Here is a 13,056-nt window from a genome sequence, read left to right on the forward strand (position 1 = left end):
CCACTGATCAACGTTGTCAGTCTCAATAGATTTCTGAACATCCTACAAAGAAGACATGAGCACCCCAGTTATCTTCACTTCAGCAATAGACAAGGCTTGGAACGGAGTTCCAACCCCTCCTCAGCTTCAACATAAGAAAAGGATGATAGATGGCTTACTAGAAGCTCCTTCTCTCTACCAACAATGACAAGCTTGTCGTTCTTCATAAATTTAAGCTTTTGATGTAGAGTAGATGTCACAGCTCCTGCTTCATGAATCCATGGCCTTCCCAATAAATAGCTATAGGCCGGGTGGATATCCATTACTTGAAAAGTAATTTGGAAATCACTCTGACCTATCTTGATTGGAAGGTCCACTTCACCAATGACGGTTTTACGAGAACCATCGAACGCTTTAACAATTACGCCATTGTACCTCATAGGGGAACCTTGATAAGAAAATATGGACAGAGTTGACTTTGGAAGCACATTCAGAGAAGACCTAATGTCGACCAACACATTGGCAACGCGTCCTCCTTACAATTCATTGAAATATGGAGTGCCAGATTGTGATTTCTGACTTCCTCAGGAAGCTCTTCATCACAAAAACTTAAATTATTGCAAGAGGTGATGTTAGCAACAATATGGTCAAATTGATCCACAGTAACATTGTGTTCAACACAGACCCGCTCTAGTACTTTCTGCAATGCCTCTCTATGTGCCTCAGAGTTCATCAACAAAGACAACACCGAAATCTTTGACGGGGTTTGGAGCAGCTGCTCCACCACATTAAACTCACTTCTCTTTATCAACCTCAAAACTTCATCATCATCATTAGTCTTCAGCTTGCTGGATTCACCAGACTGACACACTGGAGTACTAACTGGATTTACCACTGGCATATACACCTTCTTACTGATCGAAACATCCTCTACCTCCTTCGGAAAGACCGGACTGAAGACACGACCACTACGGGTCACCTTTGTGATATCAACTATATTCACCACAGAATCTGCTACAGGTAACGGAATTTCTTGACCATTTCCACCATTGTGGCATTATATTGATAAGGCACAGCTTTATCGGATGCATACTGGACAGGCCCGCTAACCGTATTACCAACGGTGATACCGATCTATTAATGATGTTGTTGCTGCTGCTATCAAATTGGATTACTACCCGCTCAAGGGTTTTGAACACTGGCAAAATCACATTCACATCATCTATATCCCTCAACTGTTGAATATGGATTAGATTCTCATCCATCAACTTATGGATATCTCTCTTGACAATCATACACCCACGGGGGTTCACACTACAGATTGCACAACCATCATGGTCGTGCTCACAATCACTGACCAAACACAATATTCTATGAATCTCCACTAGAGACCTACGGATACGTCGTACATCAAAAACTCGGAAATTCCCCGGACAACCATCCACCATGTTGACAGTAGCATTACCAAGAGCAGGCAATGAATTGGCTTTCACATTAGGCACACGGTCCTCAAAGGACATTATCCCACTCTTCATAAGCTTTTGTACTTCGTACTTCAAAGGGTAGCAATTCTCGATGTCATGACCAGAAGCTCCCTGGTGAAAGGCACAACAGAGTTCAGGTTTGAACCACCATGGAAGTGGCTCGGGAATATGAGGTGGATTTCTGGGTTGAAGTAGGTTCTTGAGAACCAAGGATGGATATAATTCTGCGTATGTCATAGGAATAGGGTCAAAGGATACCTTCTTCCTCTCAAAACTTTGTTGTTGATTATTGTTGTTGTTGTTGTTGGTTGTTGCGGTTGTTGTTGATGTTGCGGTTGTTGAATTGGAACTGATTGATTGTTGGAATTGTTGGAAAATACAGGAATCACTGAAGAAACTTGATGTTGATGCTGACGCGGTTGAGAACTCCTTCTGACATGAGGCCTCGTCTGCCTCCCCACAGATACTGAATTGGTTTCCCCCTCCTTTCTCTTAGAGAAACCACTCCCATACTTCTTATTAGATGATGATTCCTCCTTAGACAGACGTCCTTCATGGACTCTCTCTTCTAACCTTATCCCCATATTTACCATTTCGGTAAAGTCATTGGGGGCACTGGCAATCATGCGTTCGTAATAAAACATACTCAGGATCTTCAGGAAAATCTTTGTCACCTCTTTCTCTTCCAATGGAGGATTAATCTAGGCAGTAAGTTCCCTCCACCTTTGGGCATACTCCTTGAACGTCTCCTTCTCTTTCTGAGACATAGACCTCAGCTAGTCTCTATCAGGTGCCATATCAATGTTGTATTTGTACTGCTTAACAAAAGCTTCACCCAAATCGTTGAAAGTACGGACACTTGCACTGTCCAACCCCATATACCATCTTAAAGCAGCACCAGTCAAACTGTCTTGAAAGTAGTGAATCAACAACTGATCATTATCAGTTTGAGTCGACATCTTCCTAGCGTACATAACAAGGTGGCTTAATGGACACCTTATACTTTTCAAATCCAGGGACTTTGAACTTCATCGGGATCTTCACATTTGGCACTAGGTAGAACTCAACAACACTCTTACCAAACAGGTCTTTTCCCCTCAGAGTCTTCAACTCTTTTCGCAGCTCAAGGAACTTATCCTTCATCTCGTCCATTTTCTCGTATAGTCTGGGTCCTCAAATGGCTTAGAATGGTAGATGGTGTCCTCAACATGCGGAAAAGTATGAACAACTGAAGGTGGCACAGACATGACCGGCATAGATGCCGACATAGAGACAGAGGTAGGTGCAAACCCTTCAAGCATAAAATTTGGTGGCATTCCCCATGGGAATCCAGTAGGAATGGAAGGACCGGATTGGCTAGCAGAGACGGGAACAGTTGAGATAGCAACCTCATAAATAACAGTCCTCTGGGGAGGAGTTGCAGGAGTTGGTGAAGACTGATTCTGTGCAGCAAGAACAGACTCCATCATGGAAGTCAATCGTGCAATCACATCCTTCAACTCTCTATTCTCTTGTTCCAAATGTTCCATGATCTTGGGTTGATTAGCGCGAGTGTTGTATCGGTGAGTCAGCTTGGCTGAAGCACAAAAGAATAACCGATAAGACATCTGGCAGAAGTAAACCTGATATACATATGATGCATGTAATGCAATGTTTTTGTTTGTTTTTAATTTCAAGGAACATACGAAGTTATATTTGCAAATATATAGTAATGACAATTTGATTGACCATAAAATCTCTTTTTATTCATAAAATTTGGAAGGATTACACTGAGTACAATTTCAGAAACCAAAAGTACAAATACGAATGCAAAGGAAACTAATCATCCTAAGGATCCCCTAGTAACAGTGTCAGATGATCTAGCTGCGGACACGTACTTCCTTCGGGCATCGAATCTCGGACTCAAAGGATGTCTTCATCTAAGCCTTCTCAAGGACAAGCTGATCAGCAATCTTCTTCCAAGCATCGGAATGCTAAGGCATACTATAGGAAGATGGACCCTCTGGCTCTCTCTGTCTCTTCACTGCTCGGTCTTCAAGAAGTTCAATAAGCGTGTCTTTGTCTTTCGACTCAAGTTGTAACTCCTCATGCTTTCGACTCAAAGCATGGAACTGCTCTTCCCACATATCTCTTTCTTGCTTTATTTTGGCAAATGCGTCTTCCAACTCCTCTATATCTTGGTTAGGGAGAGTTAATGGCTCAGCCACAACCAAAGACATAGGTTTTTGATAAGCATACAACATCTTCAATTCCCAAGCTTTCTTCTTCACCTAAATAGTGTAAGCTTCCAAAGATACACAGATGCACGAACCAGGCTCAGATCTTCCTTTCCTATGTACCTTATGCCAAGCATGTACCATCTTCTACTTCAAATGTGGGGGATCTTTACCCTCTTGATAGAAAAGACTTTCTAACTGAGTGTTATTAGGCTTGTCTCTCAAGGGGAACCCAAGTTGACGACGAGCCAAAGCAGGGTTGTAGGTGATTCCTCCTTGTGTACCAATGAGAGGCACATTAGAGAATTCACCATAACTATCGATAATATCCACACTACTCAATGCAGAATCATACCAAACAATATCATCATTAGTGAGAGACATAAGTCTCTGGGACCACCATATACATTGCTTGTTCTCCATAAAAGCAGGCGTCTGTGGCAAGTGCAAAATAAACCACTTGTACAGAAGAGGAACACAACACACAATAGTCCCACCACCTTTAGAATTCCCCAAATGCAAAGAAAAATACATATCACCCAACAGAGTAGGCACATAATTCCCAATCAAGAAGATTCTAATGGCGTTAACATCAACAAAATTGTCAATGTTAGGGAACAAAGCCAAACCATAGATGAGAAACACAAACATGGCTTCAAAAGCATCCACACTACCAGCCTAAGCAAAGACAATAGCTTTACCAATGAGGAACTCAAAAGTCAACCCAAACATTCCTCCTTTCTTCACCAATGAGTTTCAATCTCAGACTTCTTTATATGAAGAGCTTCAGCTATGATATGAGATACGGGAATCTCCTCCAATCCACTAAAAGGAACTTTGTCAGAAACGGGTATTCCCAAGAGATGGGCGTACTCCTCTAACATAGGCATAAGCTGATAATCGGGAAGAGTGAAGCAACGGTAGAGAGGATCATAGAACTGAACCAAAACACTCAAGAGTCCTTCAACCACATCAATAGATAATACAAACAAAAGCTTCTCATGGTGTTGCTTGAAGTCCAAGGGGTCTAGTATAAAGGATGATAACTTCCTTAGCTCTTTCAAGTCAGGACATCTAAAATTGTACTTCTTAGTGTTCCTTCATCCATAACCCATGGTCTAAAAATATTTGCAAATAAGACCTTAGTTCCTTGAAATTTATTTTTGTTGATGAATGTCATGATGCGCATGTATGCATGAATGCAACAATCACAAACAAGGGACCACACACAAGGCAAGCATGAACAAAGGTCAAGGGATGGATCAAGTCATTATCAAGATCAATCATCCATTTTGGTGGATTATGGTTTTCACCTTATCAACACCCAAGTTCCATTAATATTGACAAGACTTGATTGGATCAACCGAGAATCAAAGGGTTTGTTGTGAGTCATGAGCATGGAGTCAGGTTAAGAACCATCCCAAAGGGGTGTACTAAGGATAAAAACCTGTAGATCATGTTCTAAAAAGTTCCCACACTTTTAATTTCATCTATTGGATATTATAGGTTAGGATGACTAACTCATCAACCCTTAATATTCTCAAGAGAAACTCGTCTGAGTGTAGTATCGCGTAACAACTGTTATCAGGTCTACACCTGAACAGTCTCCGCACTACGTCCTAAATAGGCCAAGTTGGGTTAAATGTTCTACGGTTCTCAGCTTCTATGACTCCAAATCAGAGAGAGTAATGCCTAACCATAAATGACTTGTGTGGCATTAGTAACTCCAAAAGGGTCTCCACTGAATAGATGGGTTTACGCCAACTTGTTAAGGACTACTTCACACAAGTTGAACATGACTATACCATCCTCCTATCTTAATTTCACTCAAGTTCGGGTTAGAACTTATCTCACCACTCAGAGATCACCAAGCACAACAAACAGATTATATCACACAAACAAGTATACAAACATCAAATATACAATTATATACACATAAAAAAGTAAGCTAATCCCACTGAGGACTACTCCCCAGCAGAGTCGCCACTTAATTTCTGTAGCGGTAAATTCATGACCATCAAGCTATGGATAAGCTTAACGTCAATAAAACCAGAGTCGCCGCCGCGCTTTTATTGTTTCCAAAGGAAAAGGGAAAAGTACGAACATAACCCAAAGATAAGAAGTTTTCAAATCAAAACTAATAAAATGTCAGAGATTATAGGTACGGGGGTTAGTTACACAGAGGGAATGTGTTAGCACCCAAAGTGTCCTAGGTACTCCTAGGGAGCCCTTTTTTATGTACGTATGTGTTTTTGGTATAAAATATGTTTGAGAAAAATAAAGAGTGGGGATGAGAAAAGAATTCATTGATTATATTTTTGTGTTTGATAAAACCTTCGGACTTGTGCCTACGTACCAACATAAAAATGAGGGATCAAAACCTCTTAGTTTGTGGTATCAATTTCAAAATGAGTGGATTGATTTTAATCAAAATTTAAGTTAAAAGAGGCACAAAGGGCCCAAAAGTTTGAATGGGTGTTAGTTCTTTTTGTCTTTGGAAATTTTAAGTCAATATGATTAAATTTGTTCACAAGTTTGATTTAAGAAAAGAAATTTTGAAAATTCAATGGCATAAGGCCAAAGTTTCTAATTGAAATAAGGTCAAAGTTTGAAATCACAAGCAAAGAAAGTTTTTTTTGAAAAGGGGGAGAGATTTTGAAATTTAAGAAGTGGGAGGAGATGAAGCGACTAATCCTAAGCATAAAATTAAAAGTTAAGAGTTGAAAAGATCTGACCAAGGGGATGCAATCCAACAGACAAGAATGTCATATAGAAACCTCATTTTCCCTTTTGATTATGAATCAGGTAATAGTCAACAAACAATTAGTAATATCAGACATCATGAAGATTAAGGCATCAAATAAAGATGGCCACATCCAAGCAAGCAAATCCCATAGATAACAGACTTCTTTGTCTTCTCTTGTATCAGATGGAGTACTCCTTGATTAACTCAGAATAAGGCATTAGAATCAAAATAACAATTGCATTAAGACCATGTAGCAGATGAATTCAAGTGGATCTCAATACTTGCATCAGATTAATACTCAAACTATAATAACTTGGTCTCAGAAATGTTGGCATTGGCCAAGTCCTTTTGCATAGGGAATCCATGTGATTTATACACACTTCCATTTGAAATCCAAAAATAGTAATTTCCTTCAAGAGCTAGCATGGGTGTGTACAAAACCCAAAGAATGATTGGAAAAGGTGTAAAATCATACATAGGTCACATTGAAAGCAATGCATTAAGCCATGCAATGTTGAAATGAATTTGATCATGAGAATCCTCCAAATGGTACCATGCATTACACTCATGCGCAAGTCCTTTAATATTAATCCAAATGAGATGATTTTGGAATTTTTGGAAAGGTGAGATCAAGGGGAATAACTTTCATGTTGAACACTTTTCCATTTGAAGCTTGGATCATTATGAAGTTTGAGGTGGAAGTTTGGAAAATCAAACATAAATGAAAGTTTTCTAAGTACCAAGTCAAATGTTTACTTCTTCCATCATGAATAACTTTTGTTATGAACTTCAAATGTAAAAAATTCCTTCATAAAAGTTGTATCTCTTTCAAACCTCCTCAATTTGGCAACAAATTTGACCTTATTTGGATTTGGCATGAAGGAGTTATGCATTTTAGAAGTTGAGGAAAATCACTTGTTTAATGGTAATGGCCCAAAATGACCTATAATGTTTCCTCTTGGCACATACATTTGTAAGTTTAATTTTAACTTCATACAAAAATAAAAGTTTAAGTAGACATCTTGAATTTGATCATGGAATTTGAATGGATTTCATATCATAAAAATGAGCAAGTTATGATCTTGGAAAGTTGACCTCCTAACTAGGGTTTAGACAAAATGACCTATAATCTTTCACCATAAAAAATGTCTTTCAAAGCAAAACTAGATCTAGACTTCAACATGAAAGTTGTTTGTAATGTTATTATGAGTAACGTTACTCTTGGAATCATTTTCATATGACAACAATTGTAGGAGATAGGGTCTAGGGAACCCCAATTTTGACCAATTGACTTTCTCTGGTCAACCACCATAAACCAACTTGCTAGCTTGACATTCTCTTGATTTTTGGGACTCATTTAGGGTCATATATGTTTAATATTATGTAATATGAAGTATCCCTTGAAATATTTGATCAAATGTTGAAGAAACTTGTTGAAGAAGTCACACAAGATACCCATATTAATTAGGGTTTCCAAGGCAAACAAGCTTCAAACTCTTGATGAATTCTTGATCAAAATGATATGTTAATACCATGGGGATCCATATATGATGTCTAAAGTCAACGTAAACCATCTCTTGATTGGTCTTCTTGCATTGCGGGTCTCAAACCTTAGATATGAGCTTGATGATGCATTGGTGAGCACACACACCACCTACAAAAGAGTTAAACTATACATTGGCATATTTTTGGTATTTTGGTTAGTAAAATAATGAAAAGCAAAGTATGATACAATCAAATGTGCTTGGTGATCTCTCCCAATGCAAACCTAATGAATGAAGGGTAAGCAGGATGTCAATGTGTGATCTCAATGCTAATGCATATGATGAGATAGCATGAGGGATCTTAGGGTCAAAATTGGGGTCTTACACCCGTTTGCATTACTTTATAGGTTTTTTAAATAAAAGTCAAACTTATTCCAATATCCAACGTTTATGATTAACTGACTATGTAAAATCCTTTTACACTATCACTGTATTTCAATTAAACTCATATATATATATATATATATATATATATATATATATATATATATATATTATATATATATATATATATATATATATATATATATATATATATATATATATATATATATATATATATATATATATATATATATATATATATATATATACATACGCGCGCGAATTTATCTCCTCTTTTTTAATAAAATCCTTCTTAAAATTTAAGTATATTAATTATTTTTTATTAACATATTTCTAGTTTACATTTTTGTTTTGTTTTGTAGTAGATGCTTTTATAAAAAGGATAGCTATTTTTTCCAAAATGAACTTATAAAATTAAATATATTAAATTATAAATAAATTTAAAAATCACGCCTACAAGTGTCCTTAACCAATTGGTAAAAAAAAAGCTAAAGGCAAACTTTTATATTAAAAACAACAATTTAAACTTTGAACAAGTTGAATACACCTTTTCCCAACACAAAACTTATTTTTTTAACCAATTTATTAATATATTTATTTTAAAATTTTGTGATTTAAGAAAAAAAACACTTGCTACATTATTTTGATAATATGACCTCACATTAAATGATTTGGGAAAATGATAAAAACATATTAATTTTATGAGAATACATATATATATATATATATATATATATATATATATATATATATATATATATATATATATATATATATATATATATATATATATATATATATATATATATATATATATATATATATATATATATATATATATATATATATATATATATTAAAATTTAATATGAGTATAAAAGTCAAATAAATCATTAATGCATTTGTGTGACTTTTTTTTATAATAGAGTAAAAAAATGTGATATGTTTTTCTTTTATATGAAAAGAAAAAGAGTACAATGCATTTATTTAACAAATAGTTTTATATTAGAACTTCAATAAAAAAATATTTATATTAAAACTTAAATATTGGACTTTCAACTGATATTTTAATTGAACTAGATATGTCTAAGTTATTAATACAAAATTCAATCTTTAACATCAATATTTCGTAAGCTTTCCTTTGTGAAAAAATTTTACTCTCAAAATTTTAATACATATAACACTTTCTTTTATGTTTTGTTCTAATTTACTAACCTCATTCTTCACGTGTTTTCACGTGTTTTGCCTATAAACTTGATTGTAGCAATTCAGACACTCTAACTCTTTTTTTTTTGTCACAAAGGTGCATTTGGTTTTTAATCACATTTTTTTTGTGCTTGATGCATTCTTGATCCTAGCTCTAGATTAATCATTGAGTATGTTTATATATGTGAATTGATGCATTGCATGCATGCCTTGTGAATTTTGTGATCATGGAAAATCATATTTTGATTGATGAACTTGGCTAAGGAAGTTAACTTGGTTTGATCATGATTTTTGTGAGTTGATTTGGTTACTCACATGATCCATTTTCAAGGTTTTTTTGAGATGAGATTTGTGAACAATTTTATTGAGCTTCACTTATTTAGTTCCTTTTTCACGTGATTTTTTCGACAATGTTGTCTATAAATACGGAGGGTAAAAGTTCAAATTCTGCAAACAAACTCTTACATTGTATTGATTTTTCAGAGAAGTTTTAAGCACGCTTGTCGTAGAGAAAGAAAATGAATCGCGGTAAGCAAGTAGCCTACATAGCGAAAGAGAGATGGAAAACAACAGAATACCGGAAAAAGGTCGTGAAGACAGTGTAAGTAAATAAGCCTGTACAAAAATATTCGAATTTGGCACTTTCTTCTAACATGACCTATAACCTGTTAAAATGTGTTATATTCGGTGCAGCGCGGAAGAGTTAATCAAGCATGGCACTCCTTTGAAAAATTTTAGTTTACCTGAGCTTGTTGCATCAGTAGAAAGATTTGAGGAGAAAGTGAACACTTCTGCAAAAACTGAGGTATCACTACTTTGCAAGCTTCTAGTTTTTTTCTACTGATAAATGATCATTTATCTAACTGATATAAATCTGTTTACAGGATGAGTATCTTAATTTGGTGACAGCGAAAGTAAAATCGATCCAAGTGCTGTCACGGAAGGCCGCAGAAGCCACAAATCAGCTAACAAATGCTTCTTACTCAGGTCAATATTTTGTTAGGATTTTACCTATAGTGCTAGATATACATTTTGAAATTATCTTATTGCTTTTATAAATGGAATTTGAATTAAAAAACATTGCTTTATTTATGATTGTTCGAAAAATTCATGGATTACGCCTTCAGTTTATTGAATGTTAATATTTTCCATGTATGTTTGTTGAAGCTGGAACAGATGCAGACTTTGATTGGCCGCAACATATTTATCAAGAGGTAATTGCTAAGATTGTTCCAAATATTTCACCAACTATAATTTTATTTGTGTATGTATTGTTATGCTGTGTTACTTTCTTATTGCAGATTCAAATTCTGAAACGTAAATATAACGCTGTAGTGCGTCGATTTTATGAAAAGATTTGTAGTAAGCTTCAGGTTTGTTAATTTTTCTATCAATTTATGATTGAAGAAAACTTTATTTATCTTTTTATTACTACTAATGTTTGGATTTATATAAAATTTCTTCAGGTTCAGCCTTCTGCTAAAGATGTAAACTCAAGAGAATTGGACAGATTTAGACGCCATAAGAATTCAATGGAAAGCCTTTTTTCACTCTTTGAATTGAGTAAGAGCCAGATCACTCCCGATATGAAGTATCGACCGATCGAAGCAGATCGTTACATACAAGGTCTTTTAATGGTGAACGGTTATACAGTGCAACAATCATCTGACTTGCAATCCAAGCAACAACTGGTAATCCAAATTGGCAGTTCACAATGCGGTAAACCTACATCATGTTCCCAAGAGAAAAGTCCTGCAATTGATCGACTGATAAAAGCGGTTTGAACTGAAACTTGTGTCGGCTCCTTATTTGTTTTTTCACCGACTCGTAAAAGTTTTGTGCTGATGCATTGTAAAATCTATGATTCTGATCTAATTTTCAGTGGACATCTATTTCGCCCGAAGTACTGAGTGAAGCTGCTGGGGAACTTAAAAAGGCGATTCATTTCAACGATAAAATACCAGATGCGAAATCGTTAAATGAACCACCAGAGATGTTTGATGAACTACAACAACCAACTATTTTGATTCCCCAAGGTGCAGTCTCGTGCCGCTAAAGTTTTTAATTCGCATTTGATTTCGATGAATGTTCACCAAGAAGATTTTGATTTGTTCTCACAGAACGGAAAAGGCCTCGCGATATTGTTGCAAAGACAGTTTATACTCCTAGCAATTTTGCTAACATGCACATGCGTAAAGGCTTCAATCTAGTCACTGCTGCCGCGGAATCTGACTCGAATTCATTCAAAGTTAACGCAAAACGTCTTAAAACTATGGTAATAATCTTCTTCTGCTTGTTTTTTCCTGATTGAAATCTACCAGAGGAGTAAAGTAAACCATTATTTTCTTGCTCGCTTCTTATAAAAATATTACTGTCACATTGTTCACCCTAGCAGGAGAATGAGAAACTTATAGAAGAAATAAAATACATCAACAATCAATTGTTCGACTGTGAGGTTGTTATCGATGAAAAGGAAAATGCTGAAAGAGGTACGCAAGAAATTGAAGGATTAGCCGTTAAAATCTTGTTCAATGCAGTGACTATCAATCAGAACCTCGTATATCACTTCACTTCTGATAAAAAGGTGAATCATTTTGTATTATGTTTCGAACTATTCACAACTAATATTTTGATTTACATCTCATTGACCGTCTATATTGGTCATGCAGTCGTTGATGAAACCGTTACGGTTGGTTATTCCGCCGAGTTATCCGTCTTCCTCTCTCGTTATTCTCGACGAATTGCCATGCCAAGCCGGGTTAGAGATGATGATTATGTAATTTTGAGTAGTTATTATCATCAAGTTCTTATTATCTAGAACTAACAATTCTTCTGTTTATTTTTCTCTTATAGTGATGACTTGAGAGCTCTATTTGAGAGAGCAAAAGCAAAGCTGAGATTTCATCTTCAAAGTATGAACGAACCGTTTTTGATAAAGGATATAGCAAGAGCGTGGGAAAGGTGTTCTAGAGAAGCAATTCTTGATTATGCACATGCTAATGGTGGTGGAACATTTACCTCAATGCATGGAGTTTGGGGAGCTTGTGATTGATTCATTCTGATGATTTGTGTTGTTTGTTGATTCAGAACATGAAGAGTATGAAAATTGTTGAGACTAGTAATAAGTTATTGTTGTTTAAAACAGTTTCATGCATGGTGGTCATGTTTATGGGAATTTATGATTACATAGATTCAGAACATGAAAGGTGTGTTGTGTTGTGTTGATGCATTTGGTTTTGAAGATAACTTTCCCTTTACTAAATGTGATCTTAGCAGATTTGGTAATTTTGGTTTTAAAATCTAGATGCTTATTTTTGTGTTAATGCATGTAGTTAACAATTTAAATTAACAGATGAATGAATGAGATTAGGGCACGATGAGAGAGAGGTGAGGAAAAAATTGTTTCCTATTTGAAAAGGAACCAAAAAACATCAGTTATGTCTTTGCCTATGACGACTTTGTAGCAGTGTGACAAATTTTGGAGTATTTTAACTTCCTCCCAAATTATACCTGACATCCTCCGTACTTTCATATTA

At 35.6% G+C, this 13,056-nt stretch overlaps 1 protein-coding gene across 6 annotated transcripts; it reads left to right on the forward strand.

Annotated features, from left to right (window-relative positions):
• Positions 1 to 9,360: 9,360 nt before the first annotated feature.
• On the forward strand, positions 9,361 to 12,843 carry LOC127135587 (mediator of RNA polymerase II transcription subunit 15a). 6 transcript variants are annotated; one of them, XM_051062252.1, is made up of 12 exons: positions 9,361 to 9,443; positions 10,004 to 10,121; positions 10,214 to 10,325; positions 10,405 to 10,507; positions 10,688 to 10,734; positions 10,822 to 10,893; positions 10,987 to 11,298; positions 11,403 to 11,556; positions 11,641 to 11,795; positions 11,913 to 12,104; positions 12,190 to 12,278; positions 12,374 to 12,843. In XM_051062252.1, the coding sequence occupies exons 2-12, from the start codon at positions 10,039 to 10,041 to the stop codon at positions 12,570 to 12,572; spliced, it is 1,518 nt and encodes a 505-aa protein (XP_050918209.1). In that variant the 5' UTR covers positions 9,361 to 9,443; positions 10,004 to 10,038; the 3' UTR covers positions 12,573 to 12,843. The 6 variants fall into 6 exon arrangements, with proteins under 6 accessions (XP_050918209.1, XP_050918207.1, XP_050918208.1 ...); XM_051062250.1 differs by lacking the exon at positions 9,361 to 9,443 and adding an exon at positions 9,468 to 9,617; XM_051062251.1 differs by lacking the exon at positions 9,361 to 9,443 and adding an exon at positions 9,634 to 9,813.
• Positions 12,844 to 13,056: the final 213 nt, after the last annotated feature.

Source organism: Lathyrus oleraceus, chromosome 4 (genome assembly GCF_024323335.1).
Source record: "Lathyrus oleraceus cultivar Zhongwan6 chromosome 4, CAAS_Psat_ZW6_1.0, whole genome shotgun sequence".
In the NCBI taxonomy this organism is placed as follows: domain Eukaryota; kingdom Viridiplantae; phylum Streptophyta; class Magnoliopsida; order Fabales; family Fabaceae; genus Lathyrus; species Lathyrus oleraceus.